The sequence below is a fragment of the Chaetodon trifascialis genome, chromosome 11 (assembly GCF_039877785.1).
Source record: "Chaetodon trifascialis isolate fChaTrf1 chromosome 11, fChaTrf1.hap1, whole genome shotgun sequence".
NCBI classification, from domain to species: domain Eukaryota; kingdom Metazoa; phylum Chordata; class Actinopteri; order Chaetodontiformes; family Chaetodontidae; genus Chaetodon; species Chaetodon trifascialis.
This window is the reverse complement of record NC_092066.1, coordinates 13,376,342-13,396,807: the sequence shown is the minus strand read 5'-3', so window position 1 is coordinate 13,396,807 and position 20,466 is coordinate 13,376,342. Positions and strand designations below refer to the sequence as shown.

Below are 20,466 nucleotides of genomic sequence, written 5' to 3'. Positions count from 1 at the left end.
TCCTACAAAGTCAACAGCATCACACGTAATGTCTTTCAATTTGTGCTCAAAATCTGATTATACATCAACAGAGTGGGAAAAAGGTCAAGGTCATGTCAGAAACAGGGATTAATTTGAAGAAACAGACATCCTAAAGCGAATAAATCGATTCAGTCATTTAGCTGCTGCAGTCTGATGCTGCACTCCTTCATGGTGCTGATGTCTTGGTAATGTAATAATTCAGAGGGTCACATGACTGCATCACACTCATGTACAGCTGCATTTGTGCAAAATCAATGAACATTCACCGAGTCAGTCAGAGAGTATTGATCCAGGCCGTAATATAAGTAGGTGTATATCTATATTATCTTTACAGCAGTAGTTATGTGCTCCTTAAGAACTTGAAGTAATGGAAAAATATGACTCTCATGATAAGCAGGTGAAGCTGAACACTGCTTCAAGTCCCTCTCTTTGTAAAACAGGAGGAACTTCCCCATCTTAATTTCTTCTTCCTCCTCTTTGCACTGTGCTGTGCTCAGTGTTCCTTCCCCACGCCCCCCCCCCTCCCGCCTCCCCCTGTCACTTGCCCTCTCTTACTTTCTTTTAAAGGGAGATTAGAATTTCCATCTGAATGACAGGAGAAAAACAACAGTTACTCTGTCCATTTCTCTCCTCGAGCAAGAGACAGAGAAAGAGCAAGGAGGAGAAAGGAGGAGAGAGAGAGAGGGAGAGATGAGCTGTGAAAAGAAAGTCCGAGAAAAGGGCTCAAGAAAGAAATGAGTCATCTAACAACGGAGATGATATATGGTGGCAGCAGAGGGTGCGTTAGTGATGTAATGATGTGAGATTTATATCTACATCTCTACGGCAAATTACTATATTCAAGTGTGTCCCTCGCCTTAACCAAAAGTATTCAGCGTGGATGAATAGATGGAGCATAGCTGGAAGATTTGTGCTCGTTGGCTTGGTTTTGGATTTATTTATGTTTTAACTGAAACTAGCACGATGAGGACACACTCCATTTAAAATTGTAAAAATGTAAAACTGGGCAAAAATAGATTCCAAGAATCTAACTTTCAGCCAAGTGCCCACTTTCTAGTGTTTCCAAAAAACATGACACACATGAGCAAAGTCTCGTCACCACCCTGTTTTGAGAAGCTTGGCATCGTGCTGTTCATGAGCTTGCAACCTTGGAATGCTTCAGGATGTAGTCCGGTCCTTATCAAACATGCTTGATATTTCTGTCAGCAGTCTTTAATGTGCTACTCCAGATCTTCCCTTTCGAGAGTGCACTGTTTGACAAAAACTTAGAATAATGGTCGAAAGGATGAGATAAGACTTCTTCTGAGCTAATACCGACGGGAGGGCAGAGCAGGAAAGACCTGGTCGGATCTAATGACTATTTAACTTGGCTGTGTAGCAATACTTTGTGATATTAATACACATTATGTTGTTTAAATATGCATTGCAACATTAGTTGGCTGTGTGGGCGGAGCAGAGTGAAATGATATCAAGAATCCTTTTTAAAAGTCGCTGCTTTGGTGTTCTCTCGTGCTCCGAGATAATGAGCATGCTGCATATAGATCGCCTTTCTTTGCTGGAGTGGTTATTCAATTATGTGTTTTTGACAAGCTCCTCTGATGTTTGACAGACTGATTTCCAAACCTACCAGTCTTGTCTTATTTTCCTCTTTTTTTCTGGCAATCAGGCCACTTCTGAAGATCACGTTACCATCTTCACTTTGGAAATAACTAAGCGTTGTACCCAACCACGTTCCAACATTCACTCTTTATTACAATGAGAACATTCTTGCCAAAGCATTTTATTCTGTATTGTTTCTTATTGAGGGCAAGAATCTGCTGTTTTTGCACATCATACACATGAGGAGGAATAACTGATTTTCTACTTCAATATCTGCTTCAAACCACAATGCCTTTTGCAAATTGCCCTGAATAATGACGTGGCTGTATTGGTACACCCATATCAAATTTTATTATTTCATTGCTAACACCAAGTTTAAGTGCAAAACATTATAATATGAGCTGATGGATCATATATATCCTTTGTTTTCTCAGAGTCTAAACATGCATCTAATGCCCAGCGGCTGCAGAGGGCTCCCTGTGACACTGCCCTACTTCAGAGGCTAAAGGCCTAACAGCCTGCCTCAGTAGCACATAGTAAAACAAATTAACACCTCGCTAGAATACCCTGCTAACAGGCCCTTTCAAAGCCTTACACACCATGTAACCATGTTTAACACTTGCTACAGATTAAGCAGCGAATGTGAATGTCTGTTTGACTGTGTGGGTTCAAGTATGTGCGTGTACTGCAGACACAAACTGGTCATTTTCACATTATTTTTGAAAGATTTGGGCTTAAAATACAAAGTTGGATTGTTGATTGTCAAATTATACATTCAATCCTAAGTTCACATTGAGAAATAAGTAAAGAACTCACTTGTTATCAGCAAGAAAGTCCACCACTGCTTTTTTCATACAGTAGAGGTGGGCGTCCACAAGGCCTGTTTTGATGTGCATCCGGGGATGTCTGCGGATAAGACAAACGGTCAGAAGAGGAAGATGATCACAAAATGGACTTTTCATATGTTAGCTTGCTTTGCAAAACCCTCACACAGACCAATAAAAGAACTGTCTCTGATATTTTACACATAAAGGCTGAAAGAATAGAGCAAAATGGAGTCCCTACTGCACCCCACACACACACACACACACACACACACACACACACACACACACACACACACACACACACACACACACACACACACACACACACACACCCCTATTTCACGACAAACAGCTATACCCTGGCTGCTACTCAGAGGACAACCTGCTTTGATTCTTTTCATCACCTGCTGTTTTTATGTTTTATGTTTGCTTCTCATTTACTGAAAGCCCTTTTAATTTACCTCCGCTTTGCTCATAGGACAGGAACATTTGATGGAAACCAGACACGGCCGTACACTTACATAAAAGTCAAAGAAAAGTGACATCTGTCTATTGTCCTCTGGCAGCTACCGTAGATGTCGCCCCACTGAGCGGCTGCCGCGAGACAGGTTTATGTTGACTGGGGGGGGCACATGCATGCAGACACACACACACTCATGCATTCACTCATTCACACATTATACGACATACGTTGGCTTGAGTTTGAACATGTGACATTTACGAAGCGAGAGCCAAAGAAAGCCATTTTATCCTCCAGGATTCAATAAACAAGTCCACCCTCACCCCTTCACCCTCTACTACGACCCATCCTCCTCTTCCCCTGCCCTTTCACTCACTACATAATAAAAACTGTGGGGTACATTGTTCCTGAAAGGACCATACCACTGCTTTCACATGTTCAAGACCATTTACTCCTAATCACATATACCTTCCATTACTGCTAGCCATTTTTCAAAAGCATGCTGCAGTGATTTAGATTTTTAAAGTTGTAAAAGCAGATTGATTTGAAAAGCCTGCGTCTCATTACCACACAACAATAATGTTGACAAGATTAAAAGCAGACACAGTGTTCACTGTTTGCAGTCATATTCAGTTCTGAGCAAGCTGACTGATAGTTTCATACTCAAATCAATACAAACTAATGTCTAACAACAAACTAATAGAAATAAAATATGAGATTTGACATCATGTCCTGGGTGCAGCCAGAAATATCAATTCTGACACTTCTCCTCTCTGCCAGCAGTGTGGTTATCACCAAAGTATTCATGCAACACTGCAATCTTGGCTAATATCTTAGCATGGTAATGTCTGAGCCAATGTTGTGCTTGCCTGACAAACACATAAAATACAAATGTCTTCGAGAGGTGCTGGGCCACGACAAGTTGACTAAACAACCTTGATTGTGAAAGTTCTTGAAACTCCACGGGAGAGATTAACATCATTCGTCCCAAAGGTATTGCCCTAATTTAGTGTTTTGACGATGATGGTGGAGGTGTTTAGCTGTGTTGATATCTGGTGCCTGAAATGTTCACGGTATGCGATTCAGATCATTGGACCCATCATGGCCTGAATGGAAGCATGTGTATTTGTTATGTTTTTCCACTTTATGAGTTTTGACCTTATTGAGTTACAGAAACATTCGCCAAGCAAACCGTTTCCTCTATTCTTTTAACCAGAGCCACCAGTACTGGTTAACCAAACTGGCTAGACATCAAGACCAGCAGTACCAGTGATGGGGCCAGCATTGCCAGGAGTAAAAATGGTCACCTAAGCAGACAGTACTCTTAAAAAATTTGGTCTTCTGTACAAACAGCTAATATTAAAGGCGGGAAACATTCCACAATAAAAGTATTGTAAGTATTTCTTAAAACACAAAATGAAGCTTGATTTAACACAATAAAGGCTTAAAATTCTTCTTCACTGGGAGCACCTCTTCACATGTGCAGAGAAATTAATAATAACAAAAAAAAATAAATGTTAAAAAAATGATCTGCCATGATTCAGGAAAGGATACTGAACACAGCATGGGGCTGAATGAACCCTGTATGACAACACACACACTTTACCTACACACTTATTTTCTCTTCCTCTTCATTTCATCATCAACTCTTTTCTCCTTTTTCCAGCTCTCTCCTGTCATCTCCATTCGACCCTCTCTCCCCGTCTCCTCACCAGGCTTGCAGTATAACTAGAGTGAGGATTGCTTGGTCACACATATTTTACAACCAGATGCTGAAAACCATAAATCAAACAGTGTGTGTGTCCATCTGTGTTAAGGTATTTTATTCAAAAGCAAAAAAACACATGTGCGTGCACACACACAGACACGCTCCGTGGGTGTTTGTCAAATGTATTTATTCATACAACATTTCCCATGTGTGTGCCTGTGTGTGTGTGTGTATCGTGGGCTTAACGTGGAATTTATGGGAACACCCAGCATGTGACATCACTGTTTGGCACCTGTGGGTGAGTGAGAGAGAGAGAGAGAGAGAGAGGCAGGAAGAGAGAGAGAGCGTGAGGAGGAACAGGTGCCCTTAAAAGTGATGTGGAGGGTTTTCATTCACAATAAAATCACGTTCTACAGGACTCTTAATCAAGATCTTATTGTGCCCAGTTCACCCAATCTGACCTCAGATATCAATCAAGCAGATCAATATGATCGCTTCAGCTCCATGCAGACTCCACTGGGTAAAAACCTGTGTGCAACTGGTGATTATCAAACTAACTTCAGCCTGGTGTCTCACACCAGTGAGGCTGTTTTCCCCACATATGAGCACTTGATTGTGGTTGTTTGTATTTTTCCCAACATGTGAAAATTCACAGAGTAAAAGAACAATGTCAGCAATCAATCAAAAGCTGAGCTGAACCAGTCAGATCAGTCACCTCCACCTTCAGATATGCAGATGCTGCCCACGTTCCAAGAGGCTTCGACAGCCCATTATTACTTTCAGAAAACTGATGTTAGCAGAGGCTCTCTTTATTTCAAGTGAGGCGCAGCGCCTCCACTATAAAACACTGTGGGACACCCTGCATTGGCAACTACAGCTATCACTGTGAGTTTCTGATGCAGGAAATAAAATAAAAACTGCCAATCAATGGCAAAAATAGTTTGACGTGGCACTAACACAAAGGATGGCATCAACCTGGTAACAAACTTTTTTTTTTCTCCAAATCCCAAAATTCAGACCCTCTTCACCTTGAATCCTAAATTGTCCGCACCAATCAACGACCTTGCTCAAATGGGATTTTTTATATTAAGTATTCACGCTGACTATTTGGAAGCGAAACCATTTTTTCCCCATTTTTTAAAATGTTGTCATACTTTCTAATTCAAAACACTCAGCACCGGCCACATGCTACTTTATTGGTTTACACTTTTCGCAGACACACAACTTGCATTTCCCAAACAAGAGTAAACATCTTGCTTTTCCTGACAGCAGCGTCACGTGACTTCTGGTTGCTATGAGTGCTGTAGAGCTCTGTGTCAAGGGGAGCAGGAATGTAGTGCCTCTGCAGGCAAGGATGACTCAACCGTTGGATTAATGACTGACTACTAAAGCACCACTAAAGTCCTCAGTGGGAGAGAGGAGTCACATCTCTCTAACTCTCAAACACATACAAACACACACAGCATAATGTCTTATTTAGTTACAACTAAATCCCCACAGCGGACGATGACTCAGATGCAGCAGATTGATTGTTAATACCCTCATTAGTCAGGTTTCCACTACAGAGCCAACAGGGCTGAAGGGCTTGGGATTTAGTCAGTGCATTTTAACTGTAGCCTTCAAATTAAAATGTGTGTGATTCCCTTAATACCATTGTAACTCTCATAGATGCTTTCTTAATTGAGCTGACTAACATATTTGAACCTGGGCAATAAGCCTAAAGTGCACATGGCCCTGGCGGTGTAGTTCCCCGGACGACTGACAAGGCCGGTTCACCCTGTGCCATGTATTTACTGTTTAGTTGATAAAAGGTGAGAAAACGGTTAAAATTGACTGACTGTTTCAGGCCTAACGTTCACGTTTTGTAGTGTCAGAAATAACAGGCTGCAGAAAAAGGAAAATTAAAACCAGACTGATATGTATGCCAGCATTTAGATTTTAGCTTTCAAAGCCTGCCAAATGATTCAGATTCTGACATTTGGAAAAAACATGAAGAGCATCCATAAAACAGAGTGGACACACAAAAGAACTGACATACAAGCATATGAATAAAAGATAATAATTACTGAGTTATCCCTTCATGACTTCCAGTCTTCATACACTTGAAAAAGCTTGTATTGATGGCTCTTGTTACACTCAGAACAAGGCATAATCACAAGTTATGCAGTAAACCTGTTTGAAATATAGATCTTTTATTACTAAAATGTGTTATTGCATTAATATAATCCTGCCCTTTTGTTGCACTGCAATGGAAGTCATTTGATTTTTGGACGAAACAGCACATGCGGTATTTGTGTTGATTGGATTTTGCCTCTCTGCCTTGTGCCATCATTGCTAACAGATGCAAACAAACTCCTGATCCAATATCTTAAAGGCCACCACAGTGGATTATATGACTTTTGTATTTGCTTACAATGCGCATTGAGACGAGGTTCCTTCGATCAATCAGGCTCTAAATCGCTTTTCTTAAGCTTTTGTTGTCGTGCTTTTGCATTGTATTAGTTCAGTATGGATGTAAATTTTATACTGACTGTAACTAACAACATTACCCAACATGAACCTCCACGGTTTTGCTTGAATCTCTTTCACGATCCACATAATTCTGATTTTGATTCGGCTTCTCAATATACAGAGGGCCACTCCTCCAGGTCGAGAGACTCTGACAGGTGGAGCTGTAATGTACCAGGGGAAGCTCTGCTGGAGTCCTTTCACAGCGTTTAAGCGATTTCCAGGTCAAACAATCTCACATGTGCAGAATGTTTTTGAGCTAACACACCTGAACCATGTGGAAACCGTAGAGCGGGAAGAGGAGAAAAAAGAGCAGAGGAGAGAAGGTTGAACAAGGATGGAAGGATGCACAGAATAAGGGAGGGGTGGATGAAAGAATGAAGTGAAGAGGGGAAGAGTCAGGTGATGTATGTACAAACCACAAGACACCTGCAGTGTGTCTATGACATTAGGATTGACATTTGGCTCGATGGTACAGATGCGCAAAATCCTGATCTCCAGCTATTCATTCTGTTATTACCTTCAGCGATAAATCCTGTATGTCGAGAGATTTTTTAAAATCGGTTTCGTGTGGCTGCGGGACGTGTCTGTATATAAATGATCAGAGGTGATTTAAACATTATAAGTCTTTCGATGTAAGTCATAAATGTTTAGCTGAGGGCTTGTGTTTCCATAACACTGTGACAACGTGTGAGTGTTTTCGCTCCATCAGTGTCCACCTCCAGGTCGTGTTACGTGTGTCTCTGTGTGTTCATATAAGCACTTCTGTGTGTGTGAAAAAGACAGAATGTGTGTGTATATATATCTGTGTGTGTGTGTGTGTGTGTGTGTGTGTGTGTGTGTGTGTGTGTGGCTGAAGATTTCCCTGAGCAGGGAAGCATGCAAGCAGCTGTTCTGGCCCCACTCTTATTGGCCAGAATTTACAGTGGCTTTGGCTCCATGAAGTATTTACGAGCTCCCAAAACACCCGCTCTCACACATACGTGCATTTTAGGACTCAGAAGCGAAAACCTACCTAGAGTATTCTTCCTGTAACAAAAATGCCACACACCCACCACAGACCCTTCAGCCTAAAACACACCGACCCTGGTTAGAAACCAAAACATCTGCTCTCTTAACTAGAACCTGCAGATGTGCAGAACACATTTACCATCAGCCAAACCCCAAACACTGATCTCGAGGTGAGAATCTTCCACTGACAACACAATGCAATTAATGGAATTCATGTTAACTAGATGAAATAAAGAGATGAAATCTGAAATGAGAGATATAATTTCCTCTGGCAAAATTACCAGCAGTAGTCAGTAAAATCTGAGAGTTGTGTTTGAAAATGAAATAGATGAGATTAGATTAGTTCAATGTTGAAATGAAATGTTCAAATGTGATTTTTTAAAGCTGTGAGCACAACATGGCTCCATTCACCTTTGCTGTATTGGGACGGAGGGAGATGTTGAGATGGACGCCTCAAAACTTGGACAAATTAAATCAAACGTAAAGAGACAAAATGAGTTTTTGTGGTTTGGATGAGCCTTCAGGCTTTTTCAATTACTTACTTCCTCATGATAGACTTCCTAAATGATAGCCCGTCCTCCAGATCAGCCTCATTGGCCATGAACAGCAGCCTCTTCCCTGACTGATCCACTCCTACAAAGTCTCTCTGCTCAGCTGGTGAAAAAAACAAAGACAATAAACAGTGTTTAATGTTGACACAGTTAGTAGTAAGAGGCACATTTTCCACAACACTAAATGTTAAAACGTCTCTTAATGTTTCCTGTTACCTGTTTTTTTCTTGCCCTTCTGGCCCGGGACTGTCTCTGTAAACTCGTGGGCTTTGCTCATTAGCATGGCCAGTGTTGCATTGTGGGCTCTGAACAGGTCAACCACCTCGTGAAGCGCCACGTCCGTTATCAGGTCACAACTCACCACCAGGATGTCCGTCTAAAGAGGGAGGTTGGACAGACAAAAGAGATTAAATTGAGACAAAATGACAAAAACATATTGGATGCGCTGGGTTGGACTAGTGTTGCTTCACAGAGTAAAAAGAGTTCAGGCTTCCAGAAAGAGGTTTCTGGCTTGTACTCTATTTTGGAACAAAATCTCCCCACCTGTCGTGATTTTAAAGACATTTCCAATGTCACCCTGCACGCACACATGCACACAAAAGCCCACAAAAACACAAAAATGCATGACATACAGTTTGAAGGGCAAGTTGTGTTTACAAAGTGAGGTTTCCTCACTCACGACAGTCATCTTGGCATGCATGTAGACTATACATAAATTAATGTGGCGACAATGCTCCACATAAACACCTCAAGACATGAGATCTTGGACTGTTATTTTCAATATTCACAACAGAATCTGGCTCACCGAGCAGGTTTTTCAGACTCACGTATAGACAGAGAGAGAGAGAAAGGGGAGAATGAAGGAATAACAGTCAACAGTGAGCTCTTCCAAGTTAAGCATTGCTTGTATATCAGCCAAACCCACACACACACACACACACACACACACACACACACACACACACACACACACACACACACTTGTACGGCCCCTGTTAAAGTGACTTAAACTCTGACGACAGTGAGTAATAAATCCTGCTTTGTTTCATTGTTTTTGTTTAAGAATGTGCCTGTTTCTCCTCAGCTGATCCAATTCTGTTGTTTGAAAGTGTGCTCCATTATAAAAGGGGTCAAAGAGGAGTTCTTTAGCTGTGTAAATATCACTGCCTGTACAGTCAGACCACAGCAGTGAACGCAAAACGAAAAGCAGTAAAGGGATTACATATTCAGCTATCACAACGTAGGTACAGATGACCTGTTCATTCTTTAATATAGCTTGGCAACAATATACAGAATATCATTCTTTACATTTCAACAAAATGTACAATAAACCCATATCATGCCCCTTTGCTTCTCTTAATGCTAGTTCATGCACTAAACTGCTCAGTGCACTCTGATGGCTACAGATGTGTTGCGTTTCTATAACAGATACCACTATTGTTGTTTAAAAGTTTTGGATTAATGTCAGGAGGAAAGTAATATGTTATCAGGGTCTGTAAACGTAACAAAAACATGTTGGAGGAAACAGCAAACCTGTGTTTGCTCAGTGGATCTGAAATCTTGTTCACCTCTTTGGCGCTAGTTGTCATTTTCCATTTACTGCTTTAAGGATAATAAGTACTGGACAGAAGGCATATCTGATCTGTTTGCTTCTCGGCCTGTGTGAGCAATCGTGTCTGTGAAAAAAGATGTGGGTAAAATAAATCAGCCACCTCTAACTTTGCAAATATCCAATTATGTTTGTAACATGGGTCATTTCTCTATCATTCTCTGAGAAGAAACTGTGACGATGTCACATAGCTCATCTCCTATCTTTCTCTTTTAGAACAACGAGGCAGACTGGCTGGCTTTGAGCACCTTCTTATGAACCGATCCAAAATACAGCACTGCTCAAACATCACAGCGACACAAAGAAAACAAGGATTTTGGTGCTTGATTTCCAAACCTCAATTGTCAAAATTTGCGTTTGAAAGAACCCCTCCATCGTTTGTTGAAGGAGGACAGAGAAAGAGTATTCTTTTAGCATCTCACCCTCCAGAGATTATCTCCAGCATAAATTCAAACTATTTTCAGCACTCCAGATATGCAATGATATGTAAACCAAAGCGGGCTTTAAACTGTACATCAACACACAGCTTGTGAATTCCACAGACATATCGCTTACTCTACCACCAACGACAGAGAGCACAAAACCTACATCAGTCACTTTAACTGGCCTCCACTAATGCTACTTGTCTGCATGTGTGTGTGTGTATTTTACATGTGGGTGCGCCCTCATTTCTGTGCGGTATCCATCTGTCTGTCCGGCGATGAAGGCTGTCAGCATGAGAACTAATCCCACCATTAGCACCAGCCGCCTTAATGACAGAGACATCTTTACTCTGTCTGTGGCAGAGGGAGGAAGGAAAAGAACGAGTGAGAGAGGAAGGGGTGCCAGCATTAAATAAGGAAGAAAAACATGAGCGAAGAATCAACAGCCACTGTCAAAAACGAAGAGAGGAAAGAAAGGAACATTGGAGGTATGATGGAGAGGCGCAGGACAGACAAAGGTGAGGGATGAAGAGAGAGTCAACTTCCGCCTGTCATCAGTACAACACAGGCAACATTAATCTATGTAATGAACTAATTTTTTTTTAAGTAATGAGCATTATGGTTGGTTGTCAGAGAGCCAAGAGTGTGTGTGTGTGTGTGTGTGTGTGGAGCAGGCTGGTATCAGTGGGGTCAAGGGTCATGTAGTTGACCTAGCAGTAACTCCCAGCATAACCTGGTCTGGGCCTGGCGACAGGAAGCAGCCTCAGCAAAGCTGGAGGTGTCTGCAGGAGATCTGCTGACACTGAGACCTTTCAACTCTCTCCTCCCTCGATCACACACAGGCGAGCTCGCACACATGCTCAGAAACAGAGCACACAAGTATGCACGCATACACTCACACACACACTCAGGCGACAGCAGAGTGGAGTCAGCTGGAGAGACAGAGACACTTTGGCCTTTCAACAGCCAGGATCTCTGGACAGGTCAGGACCACACACACTGATGCACACAACCACACACACTGAGACACACACTTGTCCCTGTGGTGGCTGACATCAATCCAGAACTACTGCTTACACAATCTCGACCCACTTTAACAATACTTGGAAACTTTGGATTTATAGTGATTGTGCTGTTTTGAAGAATTTTCTAAGTGTATGAAAAACTAACACTAACTTACACTAAAAAAAAGCTTTTAAATTAAAGCTATTAGGAAATATTTTGGTGTTAACAAGACATAAAATCAAGAGTACTAGTATTGTTTATCCCACTGTAAATTAAAAGCCAAGTCTGCAGGTTTATGGCTGGTCTATATACAGAGGCAAGTAAAGTTGACTCTAACCTCCTAATCACCTTAATGTATATAAAACTGCAGCGAACTGCTCTCCGTTTACATGTATAAAGCTGCTATTAACCATTTGTAAAATACCTGTTCAGGGCAAAACTGTAAAAAAACAACAAATAAACTTTATATTTAAGAGGACTGTGCCCTTTTTTGTTTACGAGAATGTCTGATGAAGGCTTTTCCTCATCGTCTAGTGATGTCGACATGGCTTTGTTGTCTCGCTCTGGATTTTCAAGTGTGCCAGAACTATCTGACATATACAGCACACTAAAATCGAACATTTTTTCAAATGAAGGCTTTTTAAAGAATTATTTTGGTGCTAACAAGAAATGAAATGGCAAATACTGTCAAACCCCCTGTGAATCAGCTTTACGGAGCTTCAGTTGTTTTGTTCTCTCTTTTTTTTGATTAGCTGGTCTGTAGTAAGTGAGTAATATTGACTCTGACCTATCCCCTTATATAAAAAAGTGGCAAACTGCAATGAAGAAATTTTAGGAAACTCTAAATTCTCTGTCGGTATTGCGTGCGAGAGAGATCGTGAGACCTGATTGGCTCATTCCACACTTTGTGTCCACACAATCTTCTCATATCTCTTTATTTTTCATGTGCTCAGCAAACACCAAACGAGTGCATTTCCACCACAATCTGATAATTATGTCACTATGTCCCTCCATGTGTAGGTCAGCTTTTAGCCCTACCTTCAAACTGAACTGTGCCCAAAGCTTAAACTGCTGTGTGTCACAAGAAGGAGAAGAAAAGGGTGGATGAGGTCAGAGGTGGAGAGTAATAAAAAGAAACCAAGCCTCATCTAAGTATGTTTGCCGTGTCCCTCTCAACTGAAAAGCCTCAGCTCCATCTCTCAGTCCTCTCTCTCTCTTCACCCTTTGTCTTGAGTCTTACAAGCTGGCTAACAAATGTAGACCAAGGGTGAACCTTTGAATCAGCAACTTCAATGTATATATAGTTCTTTTAGTCTGCATCCACTCATTCTGCCAGGTGATTGAGCCTGAATGATAATAACAATGTCAAAGAGGGTTTAAGCATACAAAGCAAAAAGTGCATGTTAAGTACTCCTTTCACTAGTTTGGCTTCTCGTGAAAGACCCAAGTAATGATCAGGCATATCCCTCCACTTTTGTGTAACGTCACTGTTTGAAGAGTCAACAAAATAAAATATGCTGCCCGTAATCTCTCTTTTCAATAATCGAGAGGAATGACCTACTCTGCTCACCCAGAGTGTACACTGATTCCTGTAAGTATTTTGTTTGATAGGTTACACCAAATCCCCTCATGGGAGGGTGCTTGTGTAAAGAGATGAGTGAGTGTGTGTGTGTGTCCGTACTGTACTCATGCATCGGTTTGACAGTTTGAGTGATTTCTGTGCTGGGATTTGGCAGGCCATGGTTACAGTTCCTCACTCATCACCCTCCAGTGGGCGAGTGTGTGTAACTCAATGCCTCTAATCTAGCTGGCTGCTCAAAGGATTAGGACCTCTACTATTCTCAATGGAACATGCTGGAGCTAGTCCTGTTTAAGTGTCTGCATGTGTGTGTGTGCGTTTATATTAGGCATCTATTAAACATCTCTCAAAGAGAATAATAAGAATCTGTACAGACCCATTGAAATGCCAGAGGAAAAAACATTAAACTCACTTGTCACAACAAACTCAGCGCTTTAAATCCCTGATAAATCTGCTTTCAAAAGCGAAGCCGACTGATTTTGCTGTGAAGAATGTATTGAGCTGCAGCAGCAGGACACTTGCGTCTTCAAAAAGGCGTTTGATGTGGTACGCTCTCATTAGAGGAGGTATCTGGAAACACGTTTCAGAGATTGTTGAACTGAGACGGATGGTAACGGGAATCCTTGAGATTTCTTTTTTATTCTTAGCATCTCAAGATGTTTCAAAATGTATCTTTGAGACAAGATTCTCAATTCACTAGAGATGCTACCAGGTGGCTAAACTGGTTTTTCATTAAAATTTTATAAAACTATTCTCCGAATCAGACATCGACCTTGATCAACACTATTTAGCTTACCTGCCAGTCATGTGTCATTCAGCAGTACAGTAAGTCCTTACTGTTTGAGCACACACTGTACTGCAAGTAATACATATTGAATGAGTCATATCAAGCTCATCCCCCAGGAGGTTATTAAACAGAAAAAGCATCTGAAAGCTTGGCTCCACTGAAGACTGGACAGGTTGAATTAATTTTTCCTTCCTCATAACGTCACAGCTGTGTGTTCTTGTGATTTCTGTCCTTTTTTGTAATATAGTGTATTTCACTACTTTATGGCCTCTGTCAATTCATTCAGAATCATAGAAGATAATAACTGTGATTCTTAAGTAAACCAACATTTCCTGCACCCCTATAAATTATAGAGAAACCAAACAGGAAGCAATCATTACACTCTAATGCACAGATCTCTATACACTCAGCAACACTGAGCCAACCCTATTCAATCACTGATAGTCAAACAATAAACAAGAGCAATTGCTTTAGAAATATTTCAACTGTTCTAAACTACACAAACCCTCACACAAACATGCCTTCACGGTCACAGGAGGTCAGTCAGAGCCATGGCATATACAGAGGGACGACATATACCCCAACATACCCAAACACAAATGCTGCACAGATGTGCATGACTACAGGATGAGAATAAATGGTGCACTGGGTAAACTGGCAGCACAGGGACTCTCAGTCTTAACCATGACCTCATCTGTTTAGACAGAATTGGATGAAGGGAGGGATGGAGGGATCAGTGGGCAGGATACAGAGGGGGTCTGGAAATTGGGGTTGGGGGTCATGGATACCATGTCAGCACATGTAAATGTGTGTGCCTGTGCATGTTTGTGTGTATTTTAAAAAGGTGAAATGAGGCACTTCGGCGGCCTTGACCATTCAGGGGAGGGAAAGGCACGGATCAGTGGACGCCCGGCAGTACACAAATCGTCCACCTGAACCTCCCCCTCAGTCTTGGCCATTTTTCTACTCTACCTCCTACCTCTACAATTTCTGTCTCAGAGGTCGACGTTACACAAGAGAGCAGTGTCTCTTAAAAAGAAACGCTGGCTTGCAGAACACTGGCTATTGGTGGGTACGTATGTGTTGTTGGGACCACGCAATAAAGCAAATCAAAACACAACATAAAGGTCCGAGTGAACTGGATGAAAATGAAATGGGTGCATTCATCAATGGGTGTAGATGTAGAAGTCTTCCGTGTTTTTATGTTCGTTATTCATCAGTTAATGATCTAACTTCTAAATAAAAAATATCAAACAATATTTTGGTTAATGTACTTGCTTATCTTGGTTTATCAATTAATGCAGATTATTTGATTTGTAATTTGAAAACTTTTATTTTATGACAATGAAACCTGACTATTTAAATTGAAGTGAGGAGAGCAATGTTTTTTTCAGTGGGCCAATCGGAAGTTGATCTCCTCCTCTCTATTTTCCAGTCAAATATAAAACCTAAAGCATCAAACATCACATTTGTGCAAAGTGTTACACTCTATTTTGTCACTTTCTTGTTTTTTGTAATTTACTGAAATTACTGAGTATTATCTGGGTGGGAAAAAAACCTGAAAGACTGCTCTGTTCTTGGCAGCACCCCAAAGCAGTTAATGATCAACCCCAATTGAGTTTCCATACACAAAGATACACACACCTTGATCTTCCGCTGGATGTGTCTGAGAGCGTCTGCGGTGCCCATGTCACCATCTTCCTGGATACAAACCACATCCAGCTTCATCTTCACGTCCAGCTTCATTTTAGAGTCTGCGCTCATCATCTTCTGGACCTCTTTGGTGGTGATCACTATCACCTCTGACAACACAGTTCACGGAAAATACATATTAGACACTGATTACAGTAGAGAGCTGCAGGCATCAAGTGGACTCACAGCTGCAGTGATCCATGGAGGTTTTTTCTTCATAGTTTCTTTAAGTTGATATCATCCCTTTCTTGCCAATAAGTGATGTAAATTATTATGTCCATATCCAGAAAAATATGGACAAAAGAACTGTAAAAGTAATGGCCTTTCCCTCTGATCCTTTAATGAATGAGAGAGGCCATCGGCACCTATGAGGCGACCCTGAGTGACCTAAATTACCTGTAGAGAACAATACCTTAATCATTCAGTACAAAGACGGCCAAGAAAAAGTTCACAGAATATCTCTACTTGACTCTGACATGTCCTTAAATCAGACAAAGACCACTGCCCTGCTTTTTATAAAGTGGGTAATAACCTTACTAGACCACTTTATGAATCTAGAACATTGCAGAGTCCGTCTGCTTTAATTAGCCTTGTCTGCATAAAATGTTCTCTACCGGGCATTTGTTCACTCTAGCTGTGTCAGCCTAGTAAAACCAAATTGCAGGGCTTTGGCTAGCTGGCTGCACACAGTAAACTGCTGGCCACACAGGATGATTATGTATAGAAAGCTAGTTTTATTTAGGCTAGTGAGGACCTACAGACTTTTATAACAAACAGGCCTGTTTACTGGCAAGAAAAGCATACTGCAACAAATCCCTTTATAAGCCCAGAGTTTCTGGACCTACTGCAAGATGCAGCACAACAGGCAAAAATCTGGTCTGTAAACTTAGACAGGAAATGCACACCTGACAATGGCTGCTGATGTGATGACAGGCTGGTGAAATTATGACGAGAAAAATAAGCACAGTTAAACTCAATACGTTTTATACGGTGAAAGGAGCAACTACATGTTGCTGGCGGCAATCTGCAAGTGTTCTCGCCTGCTTTCTGGGTAGCACACGGAAAAAATACCACTGGCCATGCAAAGAATAAAGAATTACAACTTGCTTAGCTTAAAAGAAGGTGAACCATATTTTTAATTGTTTCAATTTTGAAACTGTTTGTAGCCTTTTTCACTTTCATCAACAGTGCAAAAGATAGGGCGTTTGGCCTTGGTGGAATAAATGCCATTAATCTTAAAATCCAGTTGGCGATGGTAGTAAAGTTCAGTCTTGACAAAACATAGCCAGTGTAGGAATAACATGACTCCTCTGGGGTAGTCAACATATGTATATGTGTTATGATCATTATGGATCACTCTGGGACAGTTGTTTCATGGAGGAACCAGTACAACTGTACCGCTAAGGTGTAGCTATAACATATAACATAAATATACACATATCGTGCAACTAATTACGCTGTCAGTCACATCCAAAAATTCACTGTCTGCAATGAACTCGACCAAAGACGTTAAGTAAAAATGTTCGAACTTTACGCTTCACGAGAACAAGCAACAACACTGACCGTGAAGTTTTTGCTTGCAGATTTGTAGAAGTGTGGACGATCAGCCTTGGCTGTTTGACTTCCACTCTCCTTTCAGTATGTTTTAAAACACACTCAACTCTTTCAAATCACATCAGTTACAGTCCAAATGTAGTCTCTGGTCAACTGCCTACATGCCTGCTCAGGTAAGTCGAGGAATTACAACCCATCAGCAACAGATAAGTTAATGCCTTTGCATCATTGGTTACTGAATGTCAGCAGCAATTTCATTTTTATTTTTATTTTCAGTTGACATGAATTTGGGTGTATTTTCAAACCAGTCGAGGTTCTGTAGTCTGCACGTTCCTCGCCGTCATTCCTTCCTTGTCATACCATTGGGGAATGATAAAATGTCTCAGTTGGGTTTTTAAAACAGTAGTTTTACCAACGTATACAGCATTTCAAATGAAGAACAGTTATAGTCATTGTGTTTGACTGTTTGAGGTGATCTTTTCTCTTAAAGGTCCTCTTTCCACATTAATACCAAAATGACATTTTCACACTTTTTGTTCCAGCTATTCCAAGTGGGCCACATAAACCGAGACCAGAGGTACTGGCTGTATTTTTGCTTCTTTACATTTTATGTGGAAACTAACCAAGAATGCCAGTGCACTCCTGTAACACTTTCCACCCCTGTCACTGACACACACAGCGGATGGAAGGCTAAGAGCTCACATGTGGCCACTTCCATCAGATCCAATTAACGTTAAGCTTTAACGGGAAAATGCCACAGTGTCAGACCTGGCCAACCGAACATTGCATTTCTAAAATTAATCTTCAAACTATCTTTTATCTTGTTAATCACATGTATAATGGAATACAAATTAAAAAAGAGTTAAAGTCCCTGCACACAAAAACATACATTTTCTATTACTGTGGCTGATCAGACATCTGCTCAGATTGAAAGTGGGCAGATCACTGAAGATTTCATACACTAAATGGTGCAAAAACACTACAAGAAGAGACTAATTACGCAGCATAATTTATAATCTAGAGTATTTTCAGTGTGGTGAAATTTTTAAGACATCATCATCATCTATGCTGAAAACATGAATTACACTTGTCATAACATCCTGTAGTAGTGCTAGCAGTAATTGAGGAATGTGTAGCAGTAATAGGGGCATGAGACGTAGCTGCTCTCACCTTCAAAGCCCACCCTCTCCAGCAGGTTCAGCGGGTACCACATGAGGGGCTTGTTCCCGACGGGCAGCATTGCTTTGGGGGTGTTGTATGTCAGATCAGTCATACGAGAACCCCCACCAGCCGCCATCAACACCGCCTGGAGCTCCATGATAGCTGCTGGGAACGCCTGAGAGAGACAAACATGGAGATTAACAGAGTCATAATCACATAATCAAAAATTACCAAAACGCTTGTTTGTAATGCCTGTATGTGGATAAGTATTGTGTGGAGACATAAGGCTGCATAAACTGTGTAGTTTGTGATTACGTGTGTACACTTAAAATTGATGCTCTCAAAGCTCTCAGCTGCACACATATATAAACTGACCAGGTAGACTTCATAATACAGTCCACAATGATTCAGAGCGTAATTTAGTGGCAATACCAATAAAATACTCACCGCTTTATATTATTGTTACAAGGGAGTAACAATAAGCATTTCAGGGGAAAGAAGAAATAAATTATACTCTTAGCAAAGAAATCTAAACCTCTCAAAACTCAGATGGCGGGTTATTGTTATTGTTAGGTTATATAAAACACGTAGTTTCTACAGCCATCCAAGGAAAAAAAGCCATAACATAATCTATCTATTGAGCTATGAGATAGATAGATAGATAGATAGATAGATAGATAGATAGATAGATAGATAGATAGATAGATAGATAGATAGATCACATTATTTATTTCTCCTTTCTTTTGAAATGCTTGTTACTCCTTTGCTCCTTATAGTGCTGTTTACCTTGACTGTTTAAGTTTAAGCACTTGTTGGAAACTGGTGAGTATTTTAATGGTATCTGATTAATTAATCAAATTACATGGGAAATCATCTGTATTACAAAGTGTAGGCTCACTCTTTATGTCTGCGTGTGTATTTGGGGCAACAAGCAAGTGTGCCAGTCATCAACACAGCCTGTGGTCATCATTACACGGTTTAATAGCATTATTTCTAACTAAATGACACTTGCGTACTGTTTATTGTGCTGTCCGTATTGAGCAGGATTAGATTATATTCACAACAGATTGTCCGAACATGGTCCTTTTAGTTTATAGGGCACATAAATCATAAGGAAATCATCACTTATTTCTATATTAAGTCAAAGTTAGACAGGTCATCCACACAACAGCAGACTTATCTGATACACGTCGCGGCACACTGACACATGGTCAAGGTACAATACAAACTGAATGCACAACATGGCATTACAAGGAGATAAAATATCGCGCTGCCTCGCTCAGTAGTTGAAAAATAAGTCGACAGTTACCTGCAGTGATGTCTGTCGCTTGAAACGACAGCAACGGTAGACGCGTGCAAGTTGCTGTCACTGTTGTTAGCAGTTGGCTAACGATTAGCACAAAGCAGAAAACGACACCGCGGCTTCAAAGACAGCTGACAAGCAGCCGGACACGTCTGTTGAAAAGCAAACACCCACTCAGACCACCGGCGGTGGCAGAAATTAAATTAGTCATTCAATTCCTTGACAGACTTTACGTAAAAGAAGCTAACAGCTAGCATCGTATGATGACATCTGTGTGCTTTCAGTGAAATACGTCCGTGTAGGAATCTACTTCCTCCGTAGAGTGGTTCCTACTTCTCTTCTCAATCCAAAGCCTACTGCTTATTTGCCCTCAGTGGTAAAGATTTGTCTCTGACTGTAACATAAACAGCACACAACAGTTGATCATTGTGACAATAACAACATGTTTAAGTCTTATTGATATGTAAGCCACGGGGTGCTCTCTAGAATCTGTTTATTCTGAGCAAGCAAAAATCGATGATAAAAATGAAATTAAAATAAAATAACAACTTAACTGCAGTCTTGTATTTAAATTTCCAAATGCTATGAGGATTAAAGTATTTGTGAATATCAATATCAACAATGGGAGGCATCTTATACACTTATTGATGTTAATATTTTCCACACATA

General features: G+C 40.8%; 1 protein-coding gene across 1 annotated transcript in view; it reads right to left on the bottom strand.

The window, feature by feature from the left end:
- eif2b3 (eukaryotic translation initiation factor 2B, subunit 3 gamma) overlaps positions 1-20,121 on the bottom strand; it is a 29,907-nt gene extending 9,786 nt beyond the window's left edge. The window contains exons 1-6 of the mRNA XM_070975089.1: positions 19,804-20,121; positions 18,504-18,669; positions 15,732-15,889; positions 8,902-9,061; positions 8,677-8,788; positions 2,437-2,526 (exon numbers count right to left, since the gene is read on the bottom strand). Coding sequence (XP_070831190.1) covers positions 2,437-2,526; positions 8,677-8,788; positions 8,902-9,061; positions 15,732-15,889; positions 18,504-18,651 — 668 coding nt within the window. The 5' untranslated portion in view covers positions 18,652-18,669; positions 19,804-20,121. The remainder of the gene's footprint in view (positions 1-2,436; positions 2,527-8,676; positions 8,789-8,901; positions 9,062-15,731; positions 15,890-18,503; positions 18,670-19,803) is intronic.
- Between the last annotated feature and the right edge of the window lie 345 nt (positions 20,122-20,466).